The 12,811-nt window shown below is 48.3% G+C and overlaps 1 protein-coding gene across 2 annotated transcripts; it reads left to right on the top strand.

The window, feature by feature from the left end:
* Positions 1 to 7,496, top strand: RAD51 (RAD51 recombinase). 2 transcript variants are annotated; one of them, XM_034061542.1, is made up of 10 exons: positions 1 to 65; positions 906 to 1,018; positions 1,476 to 1,613; positions 2,715 to 2,832; positions 3,338 to 3,429; positions 4,167 to 4,261; positions 5,124 to 5,237; positions 5,542 to 5,671; positions 6,605 to 6,726; positions 6,998 to 7,496. In XM_034061542.1, exons 2-10 carry the CDS (start codon positions 932 to 934, stop codon positions 7,119 to 7,121), a joined length of 1,020 nt encoding a protein of 339 aa, XP_033917433.1. In that variant the 5' UTR covers positions 1 to 65; positions 906 to 931; the 3' UTR covers positions 7,122 to 7,496. The 2 variants fall into 2 exon arrangements, with proteins under 2 accessions (XP_033917433.1, XP_033917432.1); XM_034061541.1 differs by lacking the exon at positions 1 to 65 and adding an exon at positions 636 to 789.
* The last annotated feature ends 5,315 nt before the right edge of the window (positions 7,497 to 12,811 follow it).

Below are 12,811 nucleotides of genomic sequence, written 5' to 3' on the forward strand. Positions count from 1 at the left end.
CGGCGGCGGCTGCGGTCGCAACGGACGGAGCTGCCCCGGGCCCGGTCCCGGCCTCGGCCCCGAGGGTGAGAGCGGCACCGGCTGCCGATGGCCTCGGTCCTCCCCGGTCCTCACCGACCCCTCCGGCCTCGGCTCTCGGCCCTTCCATCCCCTTCCGTCCGCTGCCCTTCCCAGCGGGGCCGAGCGAGGCCTGCGCGGCCTGAGGGGAAACGGGAGCGAGGAGGAGCCAGGGCCTGAGGCCGGGCCCGATCCGGCTGCTGCGGTGCTGGGGGGGTCTCATTGGGACAGGCCAAGGGGAATGGCTTGAACCTGCCCAAGAGAGGGGAGACTGAGCTGAGCTCTGAGGCAGAAGCTGTTCCCTGGGAGGGTGCTGAGGCGCTGGCACAGGGTGCCCAGAGAAGCTGTGGCTGCCCCATCCCTGGCAGTGCTCAAGGCCAGGTTGGACACAGGGCTTGGAGCAGCTGCTCCAGTGGAAGGGGTTGGGGTTGGAGCTGGATGCACTTTAAGCTCCTTCCAACCCAAACCAGGCTGGGGTTCTGTGATCTTCAAACGTGGCCATGTTGCTTATTGCTAGAATGAGACACTGTTAATACCACATTAATTCTGTTATATCATCAGTCCTGTGGAATCAGAACCCCAAGGGTTGGAAGGGACCTGGAAGCATCATCTGCTCCAACTGAGGTGTGTTCCTCACCCGGTAGCACAAGGATTTGCTTGGAGGCTTTGGTTATAGTGTTTCATACTACTGAAACCACACAGGAGATTCCTTCTCATACCACAACCTAAGAGGTATGGGAGGGACAGAACCATCACCTGCTGCTTTGGATGATCTGTGAACACCCTCTGCATGTGTATCTTGTTTGAGCAGTGTGTGCTGCTCCATAAAGTGCTGTGGTCTCTCCTAGTGGGGCTGGACTGAGTGCACCAGGCCATGGCCATGCAGATGCCCTTGGAAGTGAATGCGGATACTTCAGCAGAGGAAGAGAGCTTTGGGCCCCAGCTCATTGCTCGGCTGGAGGTGGGTCAGGGTTGGCTCCAGAGTAAGTTCTTAAGGAATCTCTTAGTCTTTTGCCTTAAATGCCAATTGTATCTGAATTCATGTGGCTGAATTCTTGTGTTCTGTCAGCAAAAAGCCAGACCCAATCTCTCAGCAGGTTAACAGCTGTGCTTTACATGCCTTGCTCCATGCCTGTTCCTCATGTGTCTTAGTCACTTTTAGCATCTATTAAACCAGAGAATAGAATCTTCCCCCCATTCTCTGCATTTACATGCTCAGCATCCCAGTGTTACACTGGTAAAAGGTTCTTACTCTTTGATTCATTGCATATTGAGTAAGTAGGGAGGCAACCTTCAGAACCTCACTTGTAATAATAGGGTTTGATCCAGACCTGCTGGAGCCAATTGAGGGCATTTAGTGGAAGTTAGATTGAGGAATCTGTGTCTCAGTGTGTCCTTTTTGTCTCCCCTCCCTTTAGCAATGTGGGATAAATGCCAACGATGTGAAGAAATTGGAAGAAGCTGGGTTTCACACTGTTGAGGCTGTTGCTTATGCCCCAAAGAAGGAGCTCCTAAACATCAAAGGCATCAGTGAAGCCAAAGCTGACAAGATCCTGGTAAGGAATTACAGAAAAGCTTTAACCCAAGATAGTGAAGAGGTTTTATTTCTACTGGCTTAAAGCAGTGTAGTGATCTTGGAAGGTCACCATTAATGCTACACTGAGAAGGGCCCTAAAGATGATGAGGGTTATGATGTGACTGTGGATGAGAAGAGACAAAACCCACAAAGAGCAGCCTCAGGAAGCAAAGAGGGAAGGACTGCTGGAAAGGTCAATGAGAATCATGGAGAATGTGCCTGAGATGACATTTCTAGTTCAGTATTCCTCATTATAAGGCAGCTTATGATAAGCTTCAAGCAAAGGAAGTACTCTTAAACACAGGATGTCATCACTTCCATCTCTGGCAGTGCTCAAGGCCAGGTTGGATGAGGCTTGGAGCAAGCTGCTCTGGTGGAAGTTGTCCCTGCCCATGGTAGGTGGTTGGAACTGGAAGAGCTTTAATGTCCCTTCCAACCCAAACCAGTCTGGGATTCTAAGTTATGGAAGTGTCCCAGTACAGCTGCTGCTTTTGAGTGTGTTAATCATGCACCTGGGACAGGTATTCACCCTGAGACATGGGGTTTCCTTCTGGTATTCACCCTGAGACATGGGGTTTCCTTCTGGTATTCACCCTGAGACATGGGGTTTCCTTCTGGGACTGAGAGCAAAGCCAGTTATTTATCTTGTATCTTCTAGTCCAGAACATGGAGTTCCTGCCACTATAGTTGTCATCTATCAGAATCTGACCCAGCACAGTGCTGAACTCCAGTTCTTTCCTTGCTGTCCATGTTCAGTCAGTATTTAGGAGCACAGCCTTCCTGCTGGGCTGTATTCCCACCTGCTGTGTTTCAGGTTTCCCAGGGACAGAACTGAACTGCAAGTGTGGGGGGTGAGGGAAGCATCCCATAGAACACACAAATGGATGTTAATGCTTTGTCTTTGAGTAGGATTTCAGTTCTTTTCAGAGCTACCAACTGGTAAATGGTCTGTGAAATACAATGTACACAGGAAACTGTATAGGGGCTTCTCCACCAAACAGAACCTTACAGTATTCATTACTAGAGGGGGGAAACAAATGGGGTGAACTCTCCTCTCACTGCTGGGTTTGGTTTCCTTCAGGCTGAAGCAGCTAAACTGGTTCCCATGGGTTTCACCACAGCAACAGAGTTCCACCAGCGAAGGTCAGAGATCATCCAGATCACCACTGGCTCCAAAGAACTTGATAAACTTCTTCAAGGTAAGAACTGTATGTCTCTCTACTGGTTAACCTCAGTTAGCTGAGAGGTTTTATCCCTATGAATATGATCCTTGCCCAAAAACACATAAAACACACAAGGTTTGGATTAAAAATCTCCTCAAATACCATTTTCTATCACAAATGATTTTGTTTTAAAAGCTGCAGAAATAGTTTTAAGTCCCTTTAACCATGATGCAGTACCTGGAGTTGTTCATCTTGGGTGTTTCTCATGTGTTCTGGTCTATGATCTATTTCAAGAAAGCAAAATCAGGGATCAGCTTCTCCATATTCCTGCTTGTAATCAAAACTCAAACCACGTTGCTTCAGCTTTTCACCATCTTCACAGTTACACATACAAGTTCTTACCTGCACATGAGCAAACCTCAGGGTGAAACCCAGTTCTTCCAATTAGACTCCTGAATCTTTTAACCCAAGTAAGTGTTGAACTGAGTCTTTAAATGTAATACTTTATACATACCTGTAAAGATTCTTCTTTTCCCCTCAGGAGGCATAGAAACAGGATCTATCACAGAGCTATTTGGGGAGTTTCGGACTGGGAAAACACAGCTGTGTCATACCCTAGCAGTGACCTGTCAAGTGAGTGCTCCACTTTATTCCAATTGAGTATTCAGAACACACAGCTTTTGGTTACTCGCTACTTTGTGCCCTTTTCTCACCCAGTGCAAATGTGATGCATATACAGAGCTGCAAAGCACTTGTGTCCAGCACCCTTGGTTGTACCTGCAGCTGTCTGGGAGCTTTTGCTTTATGCTTATTCTGCTTCTAGGATGACTTCAGCAGCAGTTCAGTTTGTGATGTTTTTAACCTGTGTTCTGTGTGGTCTGTAGCTGCTTTTTTCCCCCTCCTCAGCATTCTGACAACAGCTTTTAACACATCAGATTCATAGCATGATTCTAGGTCTTACATGCAGGGAAGTGTTTGATCTCTCATTTGATTCAGGTGCTCTAGACTCAAACAGCAGATCAGTTTGGAGCAATGTTTTATATGATCTTCATTTAAACAAGGAATAATGTTTATTACTTTCTAGAGGTTGCTGTTTCATAAAGTATTAGAGGCTTTGGGCTTAATCTGATCACTTATTTGACACCCTTATGTACCCAAACCTACCAACTCCAAGTTAAGTGCTTGTCTTCTTATGCAGATATCAGAGATAGGAAACAGGAATCTTCCTCCTCACTCTTCCTAGATCAATGTAACTTCAATCACAACATCTTGCTGTGTTGCTTATTGTGTGATACCAGTTGAGAGCATAAGGTAGTAACTGGCTTATTTGTTGACATTATTTCATGTTCTTCCATTTGCTTCTCCTTTAGCTTCCCATTGACCGGGGGGGTGGTGAAGGCAAAGCCATGTACATTGACACAGAGGGGACCTTCCGTCCTGAGCGCCTTCTTGCTGTGGCTGAAAGGTCTGTACCCACAGTTGGGTAAGCTGCTGTTAGCTGAAGGAATACATTTACTCATGGAGTAACTTAGTTGTTAAGGATCACTGCAAATCAGCCCATCTCCTCACATTCACAGTGCTGTTCTTGTCTGTGTTCCAGTTATCAGCTGGACCTCTTCACTACCTGTGCTTTATAAACAGAGGTTCTGGTTTTAGCTCTGACAGCAGCTTAAAACCACTGTGCCCTGGGATATGATGTCTTCACTTCTCATTAGTGTCTCTTTCAAATTCAGTGTTACTGGTAGTGAAACACATGCACCCATGTTCCTTACATTCTGCCAATAGCATTACCTTGAAGCAAAGATCCTTCTGTATACAGGTTATTGCAACAGCAGCTGGAACATTCGTGTTAGAGCATATGAGAGCATCCACTAAGTGATTGAAAAGCTGCTTTTTCACCTCCAGCCTCTATCTCAGAATGGTTTGATGTGGTTCTTATACCAATTGGAAAGTAAAACTTAATTACCCAAATAACTCTGCTGCCTGCACAGAGGTTCTGGTTAGATTCAGAAGCCTGAAGTAGTGGCTCTCTACCTGAGCATAAGAGCTACTTATGCCCTTGTGATTCTTCAGACTGCTTCTGTGGGGCCTAACCTCTGATGTTCTACTTGACTGTTGTTCCTAGGCAGGAAAACAGTCATTAACACCATTGTCTGACCATTCTCTTCTCTTTCCTCCCCAAGTTATGTGGCATTTTTTGTGTCTGCTTTTACCTCTATGACTTCCAGGAATGAGTTTTTATTGCAGTCCTTAGGTAAACCCACCAGTTAACTCCTAGTCAAGAAGCTGCCACTTAAGGATCTTTATCTCTCTCCTGGCTTCTGCAGGTATGGCTTGTCAGGCAGTGATGTCCTGGATAACGTGGCCTACGCTCGAGGCTTTAACACAGACCACCAGACCCAGCTGCTCTACCAGGCGTCTGCTATGATGGCTGAATCACGGTAATGGTACCCAGTGAGATGGAGTGAGTTTTGTGCCAGTCCATCATTGTACTGTAAGACCACCTGTATATGATGACCAAGTGCAGAAGTACAGGTGACCTAATGGTGAAATATTGGAGTAATTCATTAATCTCAACACTGCAGATCAAGTCAGTGTTAAAAACCATCATTCTGCTCCCTGTCAGCATGAGGAGCTTCCATCCACCTGGTGCCTGCAGCCTCACAACGTGCTGGGCACCGGCTCCAGCAGAGGCATTGCTCAGGTCTGGAAGTGTTGGTGACAACCTTGTCCTTGTCCCTGCAGGTATGCACTGCTGATAGTGGACAGTGCCACTGCCCTGTACCGCACGGACTACTCAGGCCGTGGGGAGCTGGCAGCCAGGCAGATGCATCTCGCCCGCTTCCTGAGGATGCTGCTGCGCCTTGCAGATGAGGTGAGCTGGACCTGGCTTCAGTCTCTGTGCAGGGGATGGGGTTTCTTTCTCTTGTAAAGCTCAGCAGTGTCCTACAAACGGCTGTTATAGAACCATGGAATCAACCAGGTTGGAAAAGAGCTTCAAGCTCATCCAGTCCAACCATTCCCAGCCCTGCCAAGGCCACCCCTAACCCATGGCACTGAGGGGGGTGAACCTTTGCAGGGCCGGTGCCTGCAGCCCTGCCCTGGGCAGCCTGTTCCAATGCTGAGCACCCTCTGGGGCAGGAATTGTTCCTCAGCTCCATCTGAACCTGCCCTGGTGCAGCTTGAGGCCGTTTCCTCTTGTCCCATCCCTTGTTCCTTGGGAGCAGAGCTCAGCCCCTCCTGGCTCCATCCTCCTCTCAGTCACTCGTATGGAGCCATCAGGTCCCCCCTGAGCCTTCTCTTCTCCATCTGAACCCCTCAGCTCCCTCAGCCCTTCTCCATCTCTTGTGCTTCAGTCCCTGCACCAGCTCCATTGCCCCCTGCCCCAGCCCCAGCCCCTCAAGGTCTCTCTTGCAGTGAGGGCCCCAGAGCTGAACACAGGACTCAAGGTGTGGACTCCCCAGTGCCCAGCACAGGGGCCCAATCCCTGCCCTGTTCCTGCTGCCACACTGGTGCTGATCCAGCCCACGATGCTGGAGGCTTCTTGGCTGCCTGGGCACAGGCTGCTCATGTTCAGCTCCATCAATCACCACCTCCAGCTCCTTTCCCATGAGCAGTTTCCAGCTGCTCTTCCCCAAGCCTGGAGCATTGCAGGAGGTTGTTGTGGCCTAAGTTTAGGACCCAGCACTGCCCCCTCAGGGTCTGCTCCCACAGTACAGACAGCAGCATGTAGGGGGTGTTGGGGGTTGAATTTTGTCCTTTGGGTTGTGGCAGATCAATTGATTTCATGTGTTGCTTCTCCCTGCAGTTTGGAGTGGCAGTTGTGATCACCAACCAAGTGGTAGCACAAGTAGATGGAGCTGCCATGTTTGCTGCAGACCCCAAGAAACCTATTGGAGGGAACATCATAGCACACGCTTCCACCACCAGGTGAGAGAGAGATGATCATCTTCCATTCACTTTACTGGGGAAGATTCTATGATCCTGCCTACATCCCTTTAAATCCTACTTTCAACACAGTCTGTCAATGGCCAGCCCAGCAGCTGAGTGCCACTGAGCCCTCGTTAATCTGCAGATCCATGGCCATTGTCAGAGGCTCTTTCAGCTCTGCACTGTGCTCTGTCCATGCACTAACACAGGGTTTTAATGGTTTACTAATGTAGACTGCACATCCTTACCTGCTTTGTCTCCTCCCTCCCAGGCTGTACCTGCGGAAAGGCCGAGGTGAAACCAGGATATGTAAGATCTACGACTCCCCTTGTCTTCCTGAGGCTGAAGCAATGTTTGCTATTAATGCTGATGGAGTGGGAGATGCTAAAGACTGACAGTCTCACTCCCTTCCCCCTGTAACCCATGGCCAGGTGCCTTAAACGGCTCCTTCCTTTGTGGCACCTTATAGATGCTTCCCTGTGCTGCTGCTGGGTAGAGGCTGGCAGAGGGACCCGTTTCATTTCAGCACTCAAGTCCACAGCAAACACACTCTGAGGCACATCTGGAGGTGCTGCTTGCAGGAATTCTGCCCTCTTGGCCTTTTGGCATGTGTTTATTAAGGTGGTTTCTTGATAACACACTCGGAGGACCACAGACCTTGTGTGTTCCCTATGGCTCTTGCTCCAGCTGGAGGAAATAGCACAGTTAAATCTGAGTACGTGGCCATAGTTCCTAACATGGTGAATGTGGAGTAGCAGTGATGAGTCTGGCAAAGGTGACTTCCATACTTCATGGATTGCTTTCCCCATCAAATAAAGCAGGATGGTTTCCCACAGCAAGAATGGGAGGCTGTTGGTGGGATTGGTGCTGATCCCAATCCCTGCTCTCTGTTAATTCTGTTCAGGATGCTGTGAGGTGCTGGGTCTGGAGCTGTTCATTTATGTTTCTATTGTGGATTTTTGTATTTCATTCATTCTGTGGAAATCTGCTTTTAATAAAAAGGACCATAAACCACAGCTGAGATCACAGGTTCCTGGACCACAGAGGTGGGTTTTAGCTGCGGGTAGGAAGAAGGTTCCCACATCTTCAATGGGGCTCAGTCTGGGTTTGTTTTGTTCTGCCAGATGGGAACAGAATGTGTTGTCTCCTCCTTGAGCAAGTGACCTGAGTGAGTCCAGAGGAGGCCATGGGGATGCTGTGAGGGCTGGAGCAGCTCTGCTCTGGAGCCAGGCTGAGAGAGCTGGGCTGGGGCAGCCTGGACAAGAGAAGGCTCCTGAAGGGGAGACCTGAGAGCAGCTCCAGTGCCTAAAGGGGCTGCAGGAAAGCTGGAGAGGGGCTTGGGACAAGGGATGTAGGGACAGGCCAAGGGGAATGGCTTGAACCTGCCCAAGAGAGGGGAGACTGAGCTGAGCTCTGAGGCAGAAGCTGTTCCCTGGGAGGGTGCTGAGGCCCCTTTAGGCACTAGAAGCTGCTCAAAGGTCTCCCCAGACCCTTCTCTTAAGGGGCTCAGGGCATGTTATGCACCATATCACACAGCCCTTGGCTTCATGGCAATCACAGGGCAATGGAGGCCATTGAGTTCTAAAATACCCCAGATTGGAAGGAATTGGCCCCATGATCCTAGAGAAATCCTAGAGGAAAACCAGTCTGGCCCTTCCCATCCTGCAGCCCCTGCAGGAGGGCTCCATCAGCTGCAGCTGGTGAAGTGTTGGCTGTAACAGGCTCCCACTGTCCCAACAGGCACCTTTTGCTGGTGTATCTTATAGCTGTTCCCCCATAGCAGTGCACAGCATCTCCCCTCCCTCAGGACATTAAATCCCTTGCAGTTGAATGGCAAGGGAGCTCAAATCAGGGCTCTCCTCCCCTCCAGCATCTCCTGGTCCCTCAAATCTGCCCATTAAAACACTGCTGGTCTCCAGGGTGGGTTTGAGCATCCCTCTGCTCCAGGCTTTGGCTTTGAGCATCCCTCTGCTCCAGGCTTTGGCTTTGAGCATCCCAGTGCATCCCAGTGCCACCAGCTGCTTTCCCAGCTCCCTTATGGGTGGGTTTAAGTACTTGTTATGTGATTGCTGTCCTGAAGCTCTGCAATGAGGGGAACATTGGGTCAGTCAATATAAGGCCAATGCAATGCAGAGATTCACACCAGGGAGGAAGAACATAGAACTGAGCCTGAGGGTTGTGTTCTCGGGAGGAAATGGTTGTTGGAGGGCTAAAGGGAAGGTGGAAATGGGACCAGCAGGAGGTTGGTGAGGGGAGGGAGAGCCTCTGGATGTGGTTAAAGCCACTTCTGGGGTTGGTTCACCTTGTCCTGAAGAGAACAATCCAGCTTAAGGGGAGTTTAGGAGCAGTTGGATGCAGCTATAACATAACCTGATGTAGGGAAATGTAATAACATAGCCTAATATAATGAAAAGTAATAGCATAATAATGTGATAATGGGATTATATAATGTAATGTGATAACAACGGGACGTGAAAACGTTGTGTAATAATGTAATGTAGCAGGATAATCATGTACTTATGTAATGTAATGTAACATACCATAACGTAACCACTTAATGTAATGTAAGGTAACATAAAGCAATGTAATAGGATAAAAGATAACATAATAGGATAAAGGTAACATAACACCATAACTTAAGGAGAGATAATAACATAATAAGGTAATGTAATATAATAATGTACCATAGCCTAATAACGTAATGGAATGAACCATTGGAACATAACATAATGTAATGGAATGTAGCATCATAACATAACATAGAGTAACGTAACATAAAGTAACATAACAATGCTATGTAATAACAGAACATAGTGTAACTTAACTGTACCGTGACATCCCTTACTGATGCAATGTAATGTATCAGCATGCATAACATAGCATTTAACATGCACAAGCCCATGGGCCCTGATGAAATCCATCCATGGGTCCTGAAGGAGCTGGTGAATGAAGCTGCAAAGCCAATGACCATCATATGTGAAGGATCATGGCAGACAGGTGAGGTTCCTGATGACTGGAAAAGGGGAATATAACCCCATTGTCAGGAAGGGGGAGATGGATGATCCAGGGATTACAGAGCAGTCAGTGTCACCTCTGGGCCTTGGAGCAGGTTCTCTTGGAAGACATTCCAGGGCACATGAAACACAACCAGGTGCTTGGTGACAGCAGCAGGGCTTTAATAGGGGAAAATCCTGTCTGATCAATAGGGTGGCCTTGTATGATGGGGCTATGGAACTGATGGACAGGGGTAGAGCAGTTGATGTCATCTGGATGTGTGCAAAGCGTTTGACACTGTCCCACACGACATCCTTGTCTCTAAACTGGAGAGACATCAATTTGATAGGTGGAGCACTTGGTGGATAAAGAACTGGCTGGATGGTCACACTCATAGAGTTGTGGTCAATGGCTCAATGTCAGCTGGAGACCAGTAACGAGTGGGGGTTACTGGGAGACCAGTAACAAGTGGTGTCCCACATGGACTGGGGTTGGGACCGGTCCTGTTCAACATCTTTGTCATCATAGACAATGGGATTGAGTGTGCCCTCAGCAAGTTTGCTGATGACACCAAGCTGTGTGGTTTGGTTGATAGGCTGGAGGGAAGGAATGCCATCCAGAGGGACCTTGACACACTTGTGAGGTGGCTGATGCCAACCTCATGGAGTTTAACCATGACAAGTGCAAGGTCCTACACCTGGGTCAGAGCATCCCAAGCACAGCTGCAGTTGGGCAGGGAAGGGATTCAGAGCAGCCCAAGGAGAAGGACTTGGGGGTGTTGGTCAATGAGAAAATGAACATGAGCAGCTTCAGTGTGTGCTCACAGCCCAGAAACCAACTGTATCCTGGGCTGCATCCAAAGGAGTGTGACCAGCAGGGAGAAGGAGCTGATCCTGCCCCTCTGCTCTGCTCTGTCAGACCTCACCTGGAGCATTGTGTGCAGTTCTGGTGCCCTCAACATCAAAAGGACATGGAACTGTTGGAACAAGTCCACAGTAGGACATGATCCTAAGGTGCTTTCCAACCCTATTCTATGATGCTATAAGATAACATAACCTAGTAACAGACTGTAGGGGAATGTTACAGAATCCCAAGGGTTGGAAGGGACCTCCAAAGATCATCCAGTCTCCAGGGCACCCACCTCATTCAGCACTGGGCCTATATTGCCTCTTGTGTTAGTTTGATTTGCTATGTAATGAAGAAGCCCTTTCTATTGTCCTTAATCCGACTTGCAAGATTAAGTTCCAAGGAGGCCTTTGCTGTCCTAACTGCCTCCCTACATCCTCTAACATTGTCCTATATTCCAGCCCCTCTTTCCATAACCCATAGATTCTCCTTTCCCCCTTGAGTTTGCCCAGCAGCTCCTTGGTTAACCACGCTGGTCCCTTACTTGATTCCCTACCCATTGGGATGCTCTGATGCTGAGCTTGGAAGTGGTCCTTGAATGCTGATCATCATGAGCCCCTTTACCACCCAGTTCCCTTGCCCATGGGACTTCCCTTAGCAGTGGATTGAAGAGGCCAATGTTGGCCCTTTGGACACCCAGAACTGTGGCCTTGTATCCTATTCCTCCCACACAGGATCCTAAACTCCACCATCTCCTGGTCCCTGCAGCCAAGGCTGCCATTGACCATCAGCACTTCAACCAGACCCTCCTTGTTGGTGAGTACTAAATCCTCTCCTTGTTGCTTTGTGCACCATCTGCATTAAGGAGTTACCATCAATGCACTGGAGGAACCTCCAGGACTGTGAATGATTGTGATTTATTGGCTGGGTGAGTCCTCCAGCCAACATCAGGGTGGTTAAAACCCCCCCATGAGGACCAAGGCAGGTGGTTGTGGGGCTGCTTTCAACTCCTTTGTCCTCATCAGGAGGTCTATAACAGACCCCACAACTGTATCACCTGTACCAGTCTGTCCCTTAATCCGTACCCATAGACATTCCACTTGCTCCTCATCTGCTCCTGGACCCAACTCAATACATTCCAGTCAGTCTCTGACATAAAGGGTGACTCCATCACCTCACTTTGCTGACCTATCTGATCCATCTCTATCCATCTATCATCTAACCATCATCTAACCATCATCTAACCATCATCTATCCATCATCTAACCATCATCTATCCATCATCTATCCATCATCTATCCATCATCTATCCATCATCTAACCATCATCTATCCATCATCTATCCATCATCTATCCATCATCTAACCATCATCTAACCATCATCTATCCATCATCTATCCATCATCTATCCATCATCTAACCATCATCTATCCATCATCTATCCATCATCTAACCATCATCTATCCATCATCTAACCATCATCTATCCATCATCTAACCATCATCTAACCATCATCTATCCATCATCTAACCATCATCTATCCATCATCTATCCATCATCTATCAATCTACATCTAAATTTAAAGTTATATACCTTCTCTATCATATATTAAACTACATCTATAATATATAAAATGACATAAATATGTACCATAAATAAAGCTTTTCCAATGAGGCAGGAGTTGCTTTTCCTGCCCTAAACCCAAAGCATGGAAATGAAACCCCCTTTTCTGGATATGCTTTTCCTTTACAAATAGCTTAATTATTAACAGCTGAACTAATTATTAACAGCTGGATTAATGATCACACTTCAATAGCTTTCAATGGGGTTTTTGCCTTGGAGCTCCCTCAGCCCAGCAGGAATTCCCATCACTGGGAAATGAGGCTTAATGGGAACATCACAGTGAAACCTCCTGTCTGTGGGGAACTGCTGGAGGGCAGGAGGATCCCTCCTCTCCTCATACAAACAACCCCTTTGGGGCACCCCATTGAGCTGCTTCACAGCTGGTGCTGCCCTATAGCATCAAACCTGCACTGGGGCAGCTCATCCCTGCATCCCAGCCCAGCCGGTACCCACGGCCTCACCTCCGCACCCAGGTGATGCTCCATGGTGAGGCTTGGAGCCATATGGAGCACAGCACATCCCTTGTCCACACCCCTCATCTGGGAAGGTTTTAAGCTGTTTGCTCCACATCTCCCCTCAGTAAACCCCATAGGGTTAACACAGACGTGCAAGGGACTAAAGA

The sequence above is a fragment of the Melopsittacus undulatus genome, chromosome 4 (genome assembly GCF_012275295.1).
Source record: "Melopsittacus undulatus isolate bMelUnd1 chromosome 4, bMelUnd1.mat.Z, whole genome shotgun sequence".
In the NCBI taxonomy this organism is placed as follows: Eukaryota; Metazoa; Chordata; class Aves; order Psittaciformes; family Psittaculidae; genus Melopsittacus; species Melopsittacus undulatus.

What these genes read in the sequence shown, in the direction of transcription:
- RAD51 (XM_034061542.1), top strand. Translation starts at nt 932, where the DNA reads ATGGCCATGCAGATGCCCTTGGAAGTGAATGCGGATACTTCAGCAGAG. An exon ending in CCAAAGCTGACAAGATCCTG is followed by an intron (nt 1,614 to 2,714) that starts GTAAGGAATTAC and finishes GGTTTCCTTCAG; the next exon opens with GCTGAAGCAGCTAAACTGGT. An exon ending in GCACACGCTTCCACCACCAG is followed by an intron (nt 6,727 to 6,997) that starts GTGAGAGAGAGA and finishes CCTCCCTCCCAG; the next exon opens with GCTGTACCTGCGGAAAGGCC.